At 35.8% G+C, this 19,947-nt stretch overlaps 1 protein-coding gene across 1 annotated transcript in view; it reads right to left on the reverse strand.

Moving 5' to 3' along the window:
- Positions 1 to 230: 230 nt before the first annotated feature.
- Positions 231 to 19,947, reverse strand: part of LOC133527750 (G-protein coupled receptor dmsr-1-like) — a 28,432-nt gene continuing 8,715 nt past the window's right edge. The window contains exons 2-7 of the mRNA XM_061864901.1: positions 7,181 to 7,606; positions 3,817 to 3,975; positions 2,983 to 3,119; positions 2,603 to 2,705; positions 1,860 to 2,431; positions 231 to 732 (exon numbers count right to left, since the gene is read on the reverse strand). Coding sequence (XP_061720885.1) covers positions 711 to 732; positions 1,860 to 2,431; positions 2,603 to 2,705; positions 2,983 to 3,119; positions 3,817 to 3,975; positions 7,181 to 7,501 — 1,314 coding nt within the window. The 5' untranslated portion in view covers positions 7,502 to 7,606 and the 3' untranslated portion in view covers positions 231 to 710. The remainder of the gene's footprint in view (positions 733 to 1,859; positions 2,432 to 2,602; positions 2,706 to 2,982; positions 3,120 to 3,816; positions 3,976 to 7,180; positions 7,607 to 19,947) is intronic.

Raw genomic sequence — 19,947 nt, forward strand, 5'->3', positions numbered from 1 at the left:
GTCGTTATTCAAACTTCCTACTTTCCGCACTTGTATTTTTTATATGCAGAGGTGTGCATAGGACGTGGCATTCAAATGTGGCGGAAAGGAAAAATCTAAAACTCCTTTTTTTATATAATCGGCTTTGTTCCTCTTAAGCATACATTTCCGGATTTCTTATAGTTAAAGATTTTGCTTCTCTGTTCAATTTGATTTAAAGCCTCTTTATTACATAGGTAAATAATGTATAATACATAATAGACACTCTAAAAGAAAGAAAATAATACAATTTTAAATAAATATTTTTAAATTTGCGTTATCACTCTTTAAATCTGCTTGGTTGTCACTTTTAAGAATTTTTATAATCTGTTGTATAATAAGTTTTAGGAATATTGAGATCTGTCCAAAATAAATCTAATTACTCGTACCAAGTATAGTTTCTGATCTAATAATATATCCACCAGACCAAGGTTATTATTAAAGAAGTAATCAGACAGCTTTTGAATCGATATTAACTTTTTCTGAGAATTACCCATTAAGTCTAGGTATCTCTTAAAAATTTGTTAGTAATAATAAAAATATTAATTTTATTTGCCCTTCAGCCATAGAATCCATATAATATACTTAGACAAAGAATTATAGTAAATGACTAGTTTTATAAAGACTAGGTAATAAAATATTTACAGAAATTGTTGCAAGATGTTTGCTCGTTTCTCTTGTACGATCTTCCCTCACGGAACCGAAGTTTTGGCTCTGAAATAATTAAAGCAACCAATTAAGAAAGTACTCACGTCATACACGCAAACAGGCTTCACGCTTAGTAATTACTCAACTTTCTATTTAGGTAGGTAGTTTAAAGGGGTCTCTCAATAATGGTAATTACAATGATTTCTACGTAATCACAAATTTCCTAAAATCTATTTACTCGTACGGTTTCCTACTAACAAAAGGTGTGCGTGTCGATATCTAACTAATAATATTTAAGCTTGTATATTAGTTATCAACTTCGATTATTGTTATACTAACTATTAGCAAAACTGAGGAAACCTGAACCTAACCATATTATTTCAGAATTCGTTAGTTTAGAAAGTTAAATATATTCAAGACCACTTAGTTTAAAGTTATATTTGGAGATAAATGTGTTTTGTTTTGTTTGCGATCTATATGAATAATTTTAATAAATAATGCGCGACAAACACTGACGTTAGTCGTTATTCATTTCACGAGTTTAAAACCATTCATTTATCAGTTTATGACACTGAGGGTTCAGGGAACTGAAATAAGTCACCGCAAATCTTATTCATACATAAGTTTTGTTTTCTATGTATATGCATGTATTTATCTATATAAATATGTATAGTATATCGTCGCTTCGTACCCACAGTACACACTTTGCTTAGTTTGGGGCTAGGTTGATGTGTATAAGATTTTCCCTAATATTTATTCATTCAAAACAATATTCCATGTTTTGGCCGTTCGTGCCGATGCCGGCTTTATACATCTTAACAATCTGTACATATATATAGCCACGGAGTAGAATATAATATATGGTTGTAATCCAGAAGGGCTATCTTTGATTTTCTAGAGCCAATGTTCGGTCCTTCGTTTTAGCACTTACGACAGTTCTATTTATTATTCGAATAGTTAGAGCAACTGCATTGATTCTAATTGAATTTCATTGTAAGGCAAGTTTATCTAGTATCTTATAAGATGTGTACGTGAATAATAATATTGGAAGATTTTATTTCTCATAATTGAAACTCGCGTTTTTTTATATTTGTACATCACGACCTTGAGCAACAATTTAAAATAAATGAAACTTAGAACGAAATAGTTTTCTGTGTGATCTTTATTATTAATTTTAGTAATTTAAAACTTACGTGGTCTGGCCATCGGAATGCGACGCAGTTGGTGGGGGCCAGCGGTGCAGATGTGCACGCCACATGAGCTGGCCGAATGTCATGCGGAACTGGCGTGACATCGAGCAGTAGAGCACGAAGTTGATGGCACCATTCAGCAGAGCCAGCGCGTCCATCAGCTCCCCAAAGAGGTCGTAGCAGCGCTTGAAGAAGCAGCGCCCCAGCACACCGCTCAGCAAACCCAAAACGCCTTGCGGTACTTCTGTCACCAGGAAAAGCAGCAAAACCGCTACCAGCATCTTTGTCGTCCTATCCGTCCGCTTATCTGCTTTATACTGCCTCTTCATCATCTTACTATTAGTCGGACATGCCGAATAAACTCTGACTTTTTTTTGGTGCTGGTTCGCTCTGTACACTTCACGTATCAACCATAGACTGATCACTGTCAAGATGCAACAAGGTAACAATTTTATAACCACTGCGTGCACCCAAAAGTTGATCTGATAGAGTTTTCCTTCTTGATCAGCGTCAACGTGGTACAGAACCATGGGGCCCGTCGGCTCCAATACAACAGCCGTATGTATGTCAAACACCTACAAGATAATTTCATAAATCAGATTTTAGTCAAGTATAAATGTTCTTCTTACTAAAAAAATGCTTTTACTTCACACGTCGTAATACATTTAAGCCGGTTGTATATGTTTCATTTCCAGGGATTGTTAAATTTCGCGTAAAAGCTTTATGAATATTGGGTTGGCTCTTACCATATACGTCGGAATACAGAGTATAGGCGGTAAAATAAAACTGCTTAGTATGGCTGTGCTGCATCGCCTCTCTGTGCATAAAATGTGACTCATATCCGAATACCTGCAGAGTAAAAAGTTAAATATATTTAGTGAACGTACCTACAGCAATAAGCTGTAATAGATATAATGGATGGCAACGATTTGAGCACTCAGTCATAAGTTTTGTTACCTTAATAAATCATAAATGATTACCGGGCTACCGGTGTTATTATTCGGTAACCAGTAATCAATTAATTGCCTGTTTAATGTTACGTAATAAATAACGACTATTCAAATTTCTCTCTCCAATTGAACCCACATATAATAGGCTAATATAAATGGTGTATAAGATTACGTACTTGATAGCAACATATCTCCACATAGCGAGGGACAACGTGAGGCATATGGAAGCCGTGTGGAAGATTTGTGCGAAATGCATGTGGAACAAAAGATACGCCGCCCACTTATACGGCATTTCCCGTTGCCCCGGTAAAACCTGGTAAAAATAATATAAAGATGTAACAAATTCCAATTAAGTTTAATCTTAACATAGTACCTATCAGGTAACAAGCCCATTCACCGATTACAAAGTGATTAGATAAGCATTTAGCTATTAATAATGAAAGTTTCCGTTAAATGTAATCCAAGGCAGACAAGGAATCGGATACTTGTTAAATCCCTCTTGAGTTTGGTAGGCTATATATTCATAATATAATACAAAACTATTATAATAATTAGGACTGTATTGTGTAAACTTAACAAACATTACCGGAGACCGGTTTTCGTTTTTCAGTTCTGCCATTAAAACACGAATTTTAGAAAAATTAATTATTCGCACACAAAAGCGTTTCAGCGCAGATTCCAAGAAATGTAGACAGGCATGTGATAAGTGGCAGTAATTGTGTGTGTTTACGCATCCGACAGCTGCGGACTTTAAGGGGACTGTTCTTTCAACGGTTTTAATTAGTATGGTAATTGCATGAATTCTTGGGTCAATTGATTTTTGTTTGTTACTAACATTTCTATGCACTAATTATGTCTGATGCAAATAAATTGAAATGAATCGAATTGTAATCTAATCTGCCTGTAATTGACGAATCGTAGGCCACCGTCAGTGACTTGACCTTGACAGTCCTGACTATCAGCTTGAAGTTCAACAGCTGGGAATGGTATGGACTCACCAGGGTACTCACCAGGTACCTGTAGACGGCGAAGGGCACGTACTCCAGCATGACGAACACGTCAGCCACGGCCAGCCACTTGAGCAGCCGGTTGATTGGCGCCGCGGCCAGGTCGCGCCGCGTCAACACCGCAACGTTCAGAGCGTTTGCCAGGCTACCAAAGAAACAAACCTGCAAAGGCAAAGGATTATATTCTATTAAATATGAGTTGATGACGAAGATCGGCGATGGATTAGAGTCCAAAAGGAAATCAAATGCTGTAGTTACATAATAAGTTTCCTAACGTATAGTTCACGATACTCCGGAGCCCTCGAATGCCGTAACACGGATCCGCTTACGAGGAGTACTTGCAGAGCATGTCAATTCTACTCAAACGAGCGCAATGTAGGAGTACTTTAACCAAAAACAACGATCCAATTCTCAACGCAATAACAAAACTTACTTTTTCTCACACAACTTATCAAATTAATTTCTCTTTTTATTGTTGTACCTATTTTAAAGTATTTTTGATACAGCGGTGGAAAGTTGTCTGTACCACATAAACACACACCTAGGAGACATTCACACGCCACCTGGACCATCCCACTTACCCGGGTTAACCTGTTAAACCTGGAGTTACCATGGTTACCTGTACAATTTAACACTATGTTAACGGTTTAACCGCTTAACCCCGGGTTAGTGGGATAATGCAAATGGCGCTAAGTTATTCACACTACTCGCCTTTTGAGATTCGCTCGCAACACTCAATATTAGAATCGGAAAATAGACTTTTAAATTCTTACTAGTGCTCGGAACTCAAAATCAGCACTTATAAAAAACAAAGTTTGCTCTCGCTTAAAAGTCATTTTATTTTCTCCAGCGCTTCCGTTAATGAACAAGAGCTTAAATTTTCATCCATATTTACTGAGTTGTAAAAACTTTCCTCTTTATATAAAAGCCTTTTCTAATATAACCATTATTAATGAATGTCCGAGTTGAATGCCTGGTAAAACTTGATGAAACCAAACAGCGACTAAATTAAATGATGGATGCGAATTTTTACCTCTAACATTGGGAGCGGACCAAGTTCAAACAGGAAATGAGCAGAAAACTTTTAATTACTTAAACGTCTATACTATAAAATCGTCTAAGCTACATACACATTATTTAGTTTAGGTATTGTGTGTATGTAATTAGAATTCGTATTTGCGACTCGGATTAGCTTAAAAATTATAAAAGCACAATTGGATCCCATTGTATCTACTTATTCTGAGTGGGAAATTTATGAAACTTACCAATCGCATTTTGTTAATTCAGAACCAACAGGTACTATTAATCCTGTAAAGCGTTCAGCTCTCTCTTACAAAATAATATGAAGTAATCCTTTTTGATCGTTCATTACAGGATTATTTGGCACAGCGTGGGTGTTCACAAACAAACCATGACGGTCAACATGAATTAGTCGTCAATTAGTAAATTGTCCCGCAACATGACACCAAGTGTCCGAAACCCAACCCGGGTGTGTTTGTCGTTCGGTTCTGGAGAGCTTGGTTATCCTTACTTTTGGTAAACTCAGGCAATTTTATATACGAGTACCTATTGTGAAGAATTTACAGCATAACCATCACACTTGGGTGACTAAATTTATTAATTCTGTTATATCAGTCATTTTCTTACGAAACTATTTTATTAAGGGTGTTATCTGAATTTATTATGTACTAACTTATAAATTCGAGTCAAATTCTATTTAATCGATTTATTTGTTAACAATACATTTTAAAAATAGAGATAAAAGAATAAACAGTATACATATAGAAGCTGCTTTTAAATACCTTATTAGGTAACACATTTTGTTTATTACGTTTTCATATAAAATCTGTCCTCTTAATGATGATTTGTGCCACGGTGAAACTTTGCGTCTACTTCGGTTATTCGCAATATTAAAAGTTTTTCACAGGCTTCGGATGTTGGCAGTCGTCCCACAGACATGAAACATATAACTATATAATCAAAATTATTACAATTTTTCATTGGTTTCCCTTAGCTCAAGTAACCGTTTGAGAATCAAGTAGTTATCGTGGGTTTAACTAAAATAGCACTATAAAAGAAGTACCTAATTAAGAGTTTTTTTTTCGTCCCCTTAGAACGTAGGTCTGGTTAGTAGGTTGTAATTCTATTTTTATTAGTTGTTACTTGATTTTTTGACGTGACAACGTCTTATAATTCGATGGAGTCGGCTGCACGCACGAAAAAACATGACTCATGCGGCGTTACCTCGCTCTGAGGCGTTCCATTTAAGGCTTGAAGTGCAAGCGAGAGCGCGCAACGAGCGACAAAGAGGCACAATCGGCCTCCGCGTTCGGCAGCAATTGTATTTATGCGTACAAATAAATGTAACTTGATCAATTCAATTGTGATTTCCATTTACCTCCTTCTCTATATCCATACAAATCTATCGAACAAATAAAATTAAAATTTTCTTTTGAAAAATGAAACCATTCCATCAGTATTTTCTTATGACGTTGTCACGTTCAACTATCGTCAGTAAACCGACTTTACAGACAACCGTTTTTTTAGGGTTCCGTAGTCAACTAGGAACCCTTATAGTTTCGCCATGTCCGTCTGTCTGTCTGTATGTCTGTCCGAGGCTTTGCTCCGTGGTCGTTAGTGCTAGAAAGATGAAATTCGGCATGGATATATAAATCAATAAAGCCGACAAAGTCGTACAATAAAATCTAAAAATTTAATTTTTTTGAGGGTACCTCCCCTACATTTTTTTTTCTTCAACCCTACAGTGTGGGGTATTGTTGGAAAGGTCTTTCAAAACTAATTGGGGTCTTCAACAAACATTTTTTGATAAAGTGTATATATTCGGAGATAATCGCTCCGAAAGAAAAACGAAATGTGTCCCCGCCTCTAACTTTTGAACCATAGGTCCAAAAAATATGAAAAAAATTGTGGAAGTAGAGCTTAAGAAAGACATTAAACGAAAACTATAGCGGATATGAGCAGTTTAGCTGTTTTTGAGTTATCGCAAAAAGTTTCCCCTTCATAGTAAAAAACTTACTTTAATTAGGTACTGATTATGCAAATTTGCCTATTTGTTTAACTCGCGTGAAAGGTACCGTTTCATCCCTTGGTTAACAATTTACTATACTTTAAGCTCCAGTTTAGCTTATTGTGACGGAAGAGTAACTACGGAACCTCTGCACTGAGCGTGGCCCGACATGCTCTTGGCCGGTTTTTTATGAGATCGTGAGGATACCGAATGTATAAATACATGCGTTACATTCTTATCTAAAGTACAAATAAATACATACAAATGAGTGTAAATCTTGTGCTTAGTCTTACGAATCGGCCGGTGGATAGATATTTCTTAATATTAGAAAATACTTACAAAAAGGCTAAAGTATCCATGCATGCCGTTATATGCCAGTACGACATCGCGGAAGCTGCCGGAACAGTAATTGCAGGAAACTTCCGAAGATTTTGTCAAGTTCAGCTTGTTCCTTAACCCATCTACCAACTTAACTATCGCTCCAAAATCAAGATGATCGTGTGTGGTATTCCGGGTTTGTACTTTCATTGCGGAGAGAAACTGGGATAGATCAACGGTTGTGCGATTATTGTCTGCATCGTCGGTCGCTCTAAACATTTCCTGTAGGAGGGTGGAGAGCGTTTGTGTTATATTCGGCGATGCTTCCACGTCCACCGCCATGTTTCTAATTGCATTAAATTAGATGCACATTCAAGAAACATTACTTTTAAAAATCTGCTTTTATTTTAAAATGTTTTTTTCACGAGGAGTTTTTCCGCGAAATCCCTGAAACAAAAATGGTTTTCAGTATGGGAACAAAGAACATCTTGTTTCTTGGAACTTTACTTACAAAGCATTAGGTAAGTAACGGGCAATAGAAACTGTTAAGAGGGCGTAAAGCCAGGAAATAAGAAGGAAACAAAAGATATAGTGCGCCGCGCGAAACTTGTAACGGACTCTAAAATATAGTTTCGTTTAAAATTTAGTCCGTCACATCCCTTGGCAATATTATTAGCTATTTCATAATTGTATACTGTAGTATACAGGATAATGATATACAACTAACGTTAAATACAAATTAGACATGTTTTCGTGATTTTTACAAGCTTTGTCATTACTTATGTAAGTTTGTTAGTGTGTGTCGAATATTGGATGCTAAATTTGACCCACTTTCCGATTTCTGATTGAGCTGAAAACTTGCATACATATGTAAGTCGGGTGACAATTCAATAGGTATTACGGTACCTAATGATAGAGACACAGGACGCGGCCATAATGTGAAACTCTGATGAAACAGCGCAATCTCATTTTGTTTGGAGTTTTTAGAATTGTCTTGAGTATTAGTTGCCTGTGGTAAGAAAAGTACAGTCAGCGATAAAAACTTGTGCCAAAAATGAAATGTTTGCCAAAGCGTAGGTGTCATCGAGCCAACTTTAACCTAGTACCTAAGGTTATGGTTGGAGTCTGTTCTTGCAAATATTATCTAGATACCGAGTGATCCTATTCATTGCGTTTGCCTTTGTAAAAACTTGTAACAATAATATAAAAAATACAATTATGCGTTTGCTAAAACATTTTACTTGCAGGTAAAATTTTTCGTGTGCAATTAATACATTACGGTAAAAGTGCGAAGAGTAGAAAATTCGCAACGAGTGGCGATAAATTACAGCATGACCGAAGGGACACGAGCTGCGAATTAACTTTTCGCACGTGTATTAAATTGTACAACGTTTTACGGTACCTTTAGTTTTCGACATACGCACGTATAGTGCTTGTTACCGCACTAGAGCGGTACAGTAGCACAATATTTACTGTAAAAGAAGTTTACCTGTCTGGTGATTCTCTGATAGCAATTTCAGTCACGACTCGCGACATTCGGCAGTCAAGACAGCAATAAGTGACATATAATATTAGGTATCTTGTAGAGTCCAGATCTTGAAGCCTAAGTCCAACGCGATGGAGGCGTAGAAAATCACAAAGTATATCTCATAGCCATATCTCAAATAATAAATTAACGTATAATTTAATTTTACCTACTTACCTATTATTTAAAACATAACTAAAAAAAATCTTTGTACTCTGTCTTTGGCTACCGCGCGAGGCACATGTGATCGATTTAAATATGTAAAATTACGGCACGGCGGCGGCGTTCAACGAGTTGAATACTGAGATCTACTCGAGGTTCTTGAATGTATTGGCATTTTAAAATTGAATTTATTCAGAATAAGTATTGCGATACAACGAGGAAATGCTGCCAGCATCTACGGCACCATGCCGCAGGGGGATAGTTTTTAATTATTTATTTTAAGATTAGTTTTATTTATTTTTAGATTTAGATTTTAAGTTTTATACGTATTACGTTGTTGTGTTTTTAATACTTGATTTATTTATTCATACCTAATGTTTACTAAATACGACACGTGCAACGATATTGCTTCGCTCAATCTATTCTCTACGTTCATCCGCCGTCTTATATTTTATGAATACAAATAGGAATCTAGTCGTATATAATTTGCCTTTTTATGACTTTTTCCTAAAATTGATCAATATTTTACCAAATAAATATACTGTTATGCCCACTTACTATCTTCTTCCTGACCACTAACGAAGACCTTGGAGAAGCTAGCTAACTCCGTATAAAAATGAACTATCATTCATAGGGCACATGATTCGACGCAAGAGGTCTCTATAGTACAAACAAAAACCGTACATACCATATCAATATAATATGCAACCAAATGGCCAACTATGAACCAGCAACGGATGAAGCAACAACTACAATGGTGAGAACTTCCGTATAACAAGTGCGCCAAATATTACGAAATTACAATAGACAGGTCTATAATAACTTCTGGTTTCACGGAACAACATCCTACATAAATAGTGCAACCAATCTAGTGCTGCTAAGAACCTTACTACCTTACCTTACCTAAAGGGAAGAAAAGGGGGGTAGAATTTTGTATGGAAAATCAATAACCACTGGACTGATTTAGTTGAAATTTGGTATATAGATAGTTTTTGTTATGGGGAAGGATATAGAATAGTTTTCAAGACCAAAATCAACCCGTAAGGGAGAAAGATGGGAGAAAAAGGACGTTCGGAGGGAAAAAGGGTGAAGGGAAGGGAAGTTGTTGAAGTTTGTCTGGGGAATTAGTAAAAAATCAGATTGTATAAAATATACGTATTTCAGGATTTTTAATAGTAAATCACTCCCAACCCTTTAAATTAGGGGATGAAAGATTGTCATAAGCAACCTACAAAAAGAAGTGATATCCCATCAAAAACATTTTTATGTAAAATTTTACCAAGATGAATCCATAAAGCTCGCACTGTCAAAAAGTTATCAGTACCCCTAGTGTAAATTTATTCGATAGCGAAACGTGACGTACGCGTTTGCGTTAAGTCATCAGTATGGGATTTAGAAACAGCGCGCCAAGCGGAACGTTTAGGAAACTCAAAATCCGATACAAAATGAGACTTAACGCCATCAAATAAATGTACACTAGGGGTACTGATCTCTTGTAGAGCCAAGCTTCTAACTCTACAAGTCCTAACTTCACAAACTCTACGCCTTAGTCAAAATATGTCGCTTGGCCGTTTCGTAACCCCAAGAAGTATTGTATGATAAAAAATTGTGAATAGTGAATAAAATATTCACCTTACGCCCATGTGACGGTAGCGAAACGGACAAGCTGCAATCTAAAGATGACTATTACACCTGTAAAAATAAATTAATCTACTAATACCTGGGCCCTTATTCGACATGCTAAAAGTGACGTTTCGTGTTGATTTCCATTTGATGTGAGAAATATTGTGACTTGTCGAATTGCTATTATCACCACCTGTCAGTGAACAATATCCACACTAGAGGCGGGGCATTGTACCGGAATAGTTTTTGGAACAGGTTATTTGTAATAGACTACTTTTAGCTTGAAGAGTATTTAAAAGTACGGACTTTGATTTCTGAAATAAAACAAATATGAAACTTTTATCACCTCGTACCTCCATTCTTACCGTTACTTTAGGTAAAATAAAATTTTGTTAACAGATGGTCGTCTGGGTGTCTGTTGTATCTAAAAATAATGTAATAATATATAACAAAAATATGACAATATATTCATAGCCTTCACTCAAAACGTCACCATATTTCCGACCCTTACCGAAATAATAAGTCGATATTTGTATAAATAATCCTTATTTGTAAGACGCCTAAGCACGGCAAATACGTAAACTGCCTAAATTGGGGGTCATACTCGTAAAACTGGTATTTTAGACGTACTTTTGGTACGAGTAACAGAGACGTACTTTTGGTACGCAGTCCCAGCTCTAGTCAGGATTCTAGTTGTCAAATATAAGCGTGTCGAATACGTATTAGTTAACTGTCAAATGAAATTAGATCAACGGTAGACTTTTTTGTCGATGGGTATGGCTGCCATGTTTGGATTTATGACATTTAAAAGGGGATCCTAAGGCAGAGAGTAGTTTTTTCTGTACGATTTTGATTCTTCTACTGGACGCAAGATGGAGTTAGCTGCCAAATTCCGATCAGGCTGACGCAACTAGGAAGAAAAAAGTTTTGTATGGAATTTGTTTCGCAAATCATTGCCAACGAAGAAAAAGAAAACGTCAGTGCTATTTATTCTGTCAAGTTTACATCAAGTCTACTGTCAGCCTAATTGCTTTGTTTGTTTTGAAGGCTTCAATGTTTTGTTCGGGTATTTCGTGTAATTTCTTTATTATTTAGTGAAAAAATCGAAAATAGTCAACCGTGATCAGAGTAAAGAGCGAGTTTGTTACAATGCCAGCGAGAAAACGGTTTAGTAAGTGTGAAATATGTGGCAAGCGAGCCACTCGAGAAAATCACGAAAAAAGGGATTTTATGGCGAAATTTCCCTTGGATGAAGACTGGTAAGTATTGCTTTAGATACTTCTGACCTTATGTTGGGTCAGCAGAGCTATGTGAACAAGGGATGTACTATAACTATCGATAACTGTAGTTTTATTTGTATATCAGTGTAAATAATTAAATTAAATATGTGAAATTTCCTTAGAACTAGCATGCAATATGACCATAATTAATTCGTCGAAGATTAATAATGCATAAATTATCTATTACTTATGCATTAATGGTCATTAGTTAACATATTTTTTTTATCTAGTGATTATTTAATATATTAACCTAAAATGTAAGAAAATTAATCTCTGTTTTTATGATAAATAAAGAAATATTATAGGACATTATTACATAAACTGACTTAGTACTAAAGTATGAATGGCATGTGTTGTGGGTACTTAGACAACAATATATGTATATATATATATATACCCACAACACATGCCATTCATACTTTAGTACTAAGTCAGTTTGTGTAATAATGTATATATATATATATATATATATATATATATATATATATGTACATAGACCTAATTTATAAGTATTTATAAATACATAGGAAATACCCATGTCTCAGGAACAAATATTCATGCTCATCACACTAATAAATGCCCGTTCCAGGATTTGAACCTGGGACCATCGGCTTCATAGGCAGGGTCGCTGCCAACAAGGCCAGACCCGTTCTCATGATTAACAGACATATAAATACATAAAAAGTTAAAGCATTGATAAAGGGTTGTTGATAACTGGATGCCGAAAAACATGATTTATAGATGCATATTAGCGCGAAATAATCAGTTGATCATCTCATTAGCAAACACATGGAATATAAACTGTAGATAAAGTCATGTTTTCCAAGGCTGTATGTTTTCAGATGCAGGCAGTGGGCCAAATTTGTTGGGAACGAAGACCTGATACATCTTCCCATAGAAAAGTTACATTTATTCAAACATGTATGTGCACATCATTATGAAAATCAAGCATTTAATAAAATAAAAAAAACACGACTTAAAAACTGTATTAAAATAATTCGGGTCCACATTAAGCCCGACCAGATAGTAGTCCAATTAAGAACTATCCACTATATAACATACAACTTAAATGTGGACTCGATGCTAACCTGATTTCGAGTACAGAATTTGTAGACAGGAGCCTATGTTTTAACCCTCCCCATTTTATCGATATCGATAAGAATCGTAAGCGTGTAGCGTACTACACTATTTAAATCGCTTATGTTGGTCCTATGGTTCTTTGACAGTTCTTTGTCGTACATTTTGGTAATGATTTGCGAAACAAACTGATTCCACTCGCTAGTATGGAAGTCCCGTCTCTTAAAACGTAGTGATTATATGCTCTTTGACAATGACATGCAGTTGCGTCGATGTAGATCTATCATAAAAACGTACATGTGACGCATGTGACAATTGTCCTGGATGAAAAAATATCTTGACAATTAACATATTAATAAAGCAATACAATACCACAAAATGTCAACAAGAAAACAGATTTATTATAAAAATACAAATTATATACAAAGCTTCATGTTAAAACCAATGGTCGTGGGTTCTAACCCCGGCTCTTAACAATGTGCATCTTGTAACATGTACCGATTGCTTTTCAGTAAAGTAAAATATATTATCATGAGGAAGATGGAGTATCCCCAATAAGGTATATTTTCCCCTCTGGGTTAGAAGGTCAGATAGTAGTGAGACTGGGAGATATAGTGAAGAATGCGGAAAAACAAGCATTTATTGTGTTGTTAGGCTAGTTTTTTTTTTTCAAAATTTGAAAACGAACGCAACAGCATGCTCAAAGCCCCCTGTGAGTCAGAATCTGTTAAATTTAGGCTTAAGACGAAACAGGAGCTGAGCCCGTACACAAATTTGAGATTTTTAGGTAAAAGGTAAAAAATATCGCCGTCGCGCTGACGAGTGTGGCACCCCGTACCTAGCTAGAGACTATCCCTTGTGTGTGTACCAACAAACCAAATTTTAGACAAATATGATACGTCTTCTTCTTCTTTGTCGTTGTACTCTTTGCAGAGCGTCGTGGTCAACTGCTGATATCAGGCGCAGATGTTGCTTGCCGTACGATTTCTCGCCATTTTTCGCGGTTGGGGGCCATTCTGGCAAATGCGTTCAGGGGACCCTTCATGGCAGATTTGATTTGGTCAGTCCATCGCATAGGTGGCCTTTTGCGCGGTCTTTTTCCGTTTGCTCTACCCTGCACCACTAGACGCTCTATGGAGTCGTTGTTCCTCCTCGAGACGTGACCGAAAAAACTGAGTATGCGGGTCTTTACGAGAGTCGGAAGGCGCTGCTTGATACGGAGTTCTTTAAGGATGGAGACATTAGTCCGAAACTCGGTCCAGGATATCCCCAGCATTTTCCTCCAGCACCATATTTCTAGGGCGTCTATCGTCTTCTCCTCTGTCTTTCGGATAGTCCAGGTCTCCGCAGCGTAAATATAGGAAAAACGAGGGCCCGTACAAGCCGAACCTTCGTGGTGTTTGTGACGTTTCGGTGATACGTAGCCTATACGTAAAAACTAGCCAAGACAAATCCTTTATAATTTCAGGATTTTCTACACAGCACAGAACATGGCACCCATATAGATCTCAATTCCGTTGTCGGCGAGTCAACAACGACACATATTCTTAATATTGAACTTAATTGGCTCTCATTTCACATTTATGTTTTAAATTAATTATAGGCATAGACATACCATATCCTATTGTAAGTACAAAGTTTCAGAGCAATCTAGCTAGCCGATTTAAAATGAGAGCGAAACTACATTTGTATGGAGAACCGAATTTGCTGCGCACAATGTAGCATAATCGGATTAGGACCAACCTCGAAATCTCTGTAACAGTCATGAAATTTATTATGTATATAAATTAAAGGCCCCTTTTTCATGCCCAAACCATTTAACATTTGGGGACCTTGAGGAATCCGAGCCATCTTGGGAAATGTGTACCATCAACGCAACAGTCAACATTAAAACTTATTAAATTCTACACAAAAAAGTCCTCGATATCTTTGCGGAACAATACATCTTGTTATAGAAAATACTTGCTGAATCTAAGTTTAACGCTTATACACTTCCAGGGGACATTCTCTTAAAAGGAAACTCGGAGGAATATGAATTATATTTTTAACTATACATTTGTACGTGGTCTACCCCAATATTAACATTTTACTCTACTGCGACTAAACCAGAAAGAAGTGTTATGGGTGTAAGTACTGATGTTTCAGTACACCCAGTAGCTAGGTATTAGGATACTGGACGGATTTTTTTAAATGACGTATCGTTAGATTCCTCTTGCCATTCACAATCTACTTTTACTTGTTCTATTAAAGAAAATTCAATACAGCCGCCTTGAGAGGACTCCGAATATTAAATCATATTTTTTCTTCTAGCGCCTAAACTATTGAGCGGAGTACAGTAAAACAGACATCAGTAGATCCACAGTTAGTATACAAGTGCTATGCAATACAAAGTTATTAAAATTAACGGAAGAAAAAAGTTTAGGGCTAAATAATACGTCATTTAAAAAATCCGTCCAGTACCCTAAGCTACAGGCTGTCCTGAATCCTCAGTACTTATACCCATAACCCTACTTTCTGGTTAAGTTGCAGTCAAGTAAAATATTGATATTGGGGTAGATTATGTACAAATGTATAGTTAAAAGTGGAATTTTTATTCTTCCAAGTTTCCTATTAAGAGAATATCCCATGAAAGGGTATAAGGGCTAAATCTGGGTTTAGCAAGTATTTATTAAAGCAAGATCATTTTTTTTCACAAAGATGTCTAAAACTATTTTATGTAGAATTTTATAAGCTTGAATGTTGCCTTACACGACTATTGAATAAAGAACGTAGATTTAGAGTAAAACGCGAATTTCTCCTGGTGGTCCACATTTTCCAAGATGGCTGCGGTTCCTCGAGGTCCCCAAATGTCAAAGGGCATGAAAAAGGGGCCTTTAACGTATATACATACCAAATTTCATGACTGTTCAGACATTTCGAGTTTGGTCCTAATCCGACTGTGCTAATGCCACTATGTACGTAAACTGTAACTGTACTGCGGACTCAACCTTCACGTTATAATTTTAAATATTAACGTTGACATAGTAACGAAAATAATAAACACGTCAATTGAAGTAAACAATATTATTATATGCAAGAAAATTTTGCAAAATAGGTACATTAATGAATTAATGATTAATATGTAAAACACCATTAATTATTGAATTAAAATTATGATTTTGTGTTAAAAAATATGAGACCAATGATACAGCCCGATTACACGGGCTACATATTAAAAATGATTATCATGGAAACAGTAAATATACACAGGTGAACAAAGTTATAGTAAAATAGGTGCATAATTTCAGAGCTTGCCTGGCCCACCTGTACCACCTACCATGTCCACGGCCGTCTCCTACTATTATTTTTTTCTAATACCTATGGCCTTACTAGCGAACAGTATTCCATGTTCTTGATCCAGAATTTAAACCCTTAACTACATATTTGTCGCACTTGGGGTTGAATTTGAAACTCTAGGGCACTAGCGTGGCTCTATGAGAGCGCCTTATATAGGCTTCTGGTGACCAGAGGATCAGCATTGTTAACCAGCACGGAAATGCACCCAGCCTTCTGAGCACCCTACCGAGCGACCAGAATATAGGGCAAATATTTTATGTATACGTTTTTGACTTAAGTGTTTTTATCATGTTTTATATTTAAACTTACAGATGTCGAACTACCAGCAAAGTTTTTGAAGAGGTGTAGTTTTTATATTTCCTGGTACCAAACTGATACAGGAAATTGAAACATCAGTAAATAATCTACACCGAAGACAATGAAATATAGTCACATGACACTTTAATGGTTTATTTTATTAAAGAAATCGGTAAAAAATGTGTTAACTGAAAAAGATAAATTTTATTTTATTTGTAGTTGAATAACAAAATATGTATTTAATCTCCTTTTAACATAGGAATTCTCTTTGTGTAGGTACATATAAATAATAGGTACTTAGGTCTTGGTAAGTAATATAGACAGTACAGTAGGTCTTATCTTAATAATTTGAGATCTCATACATGCGTTCCGATATATCTGATGGCGACTGTACATACAATGGGGTCGCGTATGAGAGTACAAAGAGCATTAAAATAGTTGTTGATAGACCAAGTGAGCGAGCTACTATGGTACCTATCTTTATATCAATTTTATGCATTATGTAATAGCGCAATACAGAAAAAAAAATTGACAAATGTAGTATTATTTTTATAGTAATAAAAAACATGAACCATCTCGTAATTTAAAAAAAAAACGGACTTTATCTCTAAATCATATGCCTTATATTTACAGATGTGTTAGGTTACAACTTGGTTCGTGAACGTGGTTTAGAAGCAACTTGAGACTGGGTGCGGAGTAAACTGCATCAATTTTTTTTACAATTTTGAGCGTTTATAGGAGAATATGTGGAGCGAGCATTATTCGCCGTGTAGGTGTGGGTTCAACTGAAAGATCGCATGTCAATAGTTCTTTATTGTCGTTAAAATTCAATTAATAATCGCCTTTATCGACCATCAACTGTGTGGTCACTTTTTAATTGATTGACGTTGTCAGGTACAGTTTCACTACTCGCCGCCGCATTGTTCATAGCGCATTACTTATCCTATCGAATACAAGATGTCGCTGATTCCTGTAAACTTATGATTAAAAAAAAAAGACGCTTTACTCTATGCCATATATTGTAGGAAAGGAAGGGTATTCCCTGTCGTACGTCAAAAAATCCAAGATGGTGCCCAAGCCCATGGACAAAAAAGTCTAGCAATAAAATCAACACTTGTCAAAATTTGACATTAGCAATCCACAGTCAGGTGACAATCAAATCAAACCGAACCACTTCGAGTTCAGAGCCATTTCAAACTATATAGTAATAATAAACAAAGTTGATTTTTGTTTGATTATTTTTTCTATGAATGAGTTTTGATTGTTCCAAATGATAATATCCACAGTTGATAGAATCAACACTTGATACAATCAACATGCGATAGAATCAAGTGTTGATTTGATGTGGACGCGAAATTTGACAGTTGTGCATCTCGAATAAGGCCCCTGATCACGTTGGAAAAATGTATCCCGTAGAAATTAAAAAAAGAACACGTCAACAAAAAGGTGTTTAAGAAAGGAAATATAAACAAATATATAAGAGTACATTTTTTTTTTATTAAGCATTTTTGCCATGAATATAATTTTGCGCGCTACGGTCTACGGCGTAGCAAGAAGGCTACATCGTACGAATATACAGTGAAATAAGATCTACTACTTAAAAAAAAAATCTAAGTTCAATAACTAAATAATACGATAGGTAACTAATATAACATATTTAAAACATGTTTTGTAACCCCACAAATAAATAAATAAATAAATAAAATAATGATTTGTAAACCTATTTTGACGACAAATTGGCAATGTATTAAATGTAATACAATGCCTTTAAAGTGTAATTTTCTGAGGTCTTGGCTGGGTCCAAAATCGTCGGTCTCCTTTAAGCTTCTTAGCTAAGCCGCGGATGGACAAATACAGATGGACTTGGTGAATCTATAAGGGTTCCTAGTTGACAACGGAACCCTAAATAGCCGTCAAGAAAGGTAGCAAGCACGAGTCTTGCTCGCTCAGCGTAGTGATGTTTTCCATTTATTTCATGAAAAATTGGTACGAATTGGAATTAAATATTTTGAGTTTTACGACCATTCAGTTTAATTTAGTAAAACATAGCTTCTAAATACGTTTTGTTTTAAGTAGTAAATACATAGTATATTTTCATAATAAATCTGATCTCTGATAATGCGTCCATGTTTCTTGTCTCTTCTAGATCACTGTGCACAGTTAGGTGATATACACTAACATGTTTTAACTCATATTTAAATTAACACGGGATATTATACACACCCAAAAAACAGATACGTGGTTACTTACCGCCCTACCAAAGCTCACGCCTTAATCAATGAACTCTGTGAACTCACAAGGCGACATAACATAACCGATATTACATAATGCCATCTCGGTGAAGACAATACCTACTCATGTTTCGGAGCTTTTATCCTCTATAATAACAACAAGGTTCACCAATTTATCTTCGGTGACTTGATATTCAGAACATCATAACATAATAATAAGCTCGTACGTTAGCGGTGTAGATGTTTTACATATTCGGTAAAACAGTTTCCACACCAAAAGGGGTAAAACTGTATTCCTGTAAATTATTACATCGCAATAATATTGTCCTAATATTATTAGAACGATATTATACAGGCTGTTACTAAAATAATAGGAATACGTGTAGAGAACACTATTACGAGTATAGAACACTAAACCAAATATACCCTATATTCGGTTTAGCGTTCTGCTTAGGAAAAATAAGTTTTTTTTTAACGCGATTTTTTTTACTATGGGTCAGGTTTCCCAAATCGGCCGATCCTCTATACAAAGGCCAAACTTTTTACGCGTAATTTTTTTTTCTATTTTTTCCTAATCAAAACACGATGCTGAATACGAGTATGCCCTTAAACGGATCCCCACTATTTTTGTTACACCTTGTATGGGTCAAAAACTTTTTTGTATGAGTTACTGTTGAAGGTTATTATGCGTCACTCCTGTAAGCACCATAAAATAAATTGTCTTTACAGTACATAATATATGGGCCTACTTTCCCGCACACGTGAGTGAATGAGCAGTTTCCTGCACGAAAAGTAGTGTGTCAAAAGTTTAAAGAGCCATATGTACTGTAAAACGTACAATACACGTGCGAATAGGTCATTCGCAACTCGTGTCGATTTGAAAACACTCCCTTCGGTCGTGTTTTAATTTGCCGTCACTCGTTGCGAATTTTCTATTTTCTTTTCTAACATGACCCTTATAGGCGTGTTCAAACTTCCCATTTCTAAAAGGCTGTATGATGAAAGCCTTAATAAAATGTACCCAAAATGTTAACTGTATTGTCCACATGAATACCCCCCAATATGTATAGGAAATATTGTAGTAGGAAATAGTATTCTCTACGAGAATAAATGCCACGCCTAAGGGCCTTTATGTTGCTAAGATTTCAAGAAGGTACTCCTGAACTTCTTAGATAAGTGAGCATGTTTGCTTCAACTAAATATACTCAAAGATTGAAAAGCAAATACTAGCAAGGACTTGCTTCGCTTGGTACCTAA

This window comes from Cydia pomonella, chromosome 18 (assembly GCF_033807575.1).
Source record: "Cydia pomonella isolate Wapato2018A chromosome 18, ilCydPomo1, whole genome shotgun sequence".
Taxonomy (NCBI): domain Eukaryota; kingdom Metazoa; phylum Arthropoda; class Insecta; order Lepidoptera; family Tortricidae; genus Cydia; species Cydia pomonella.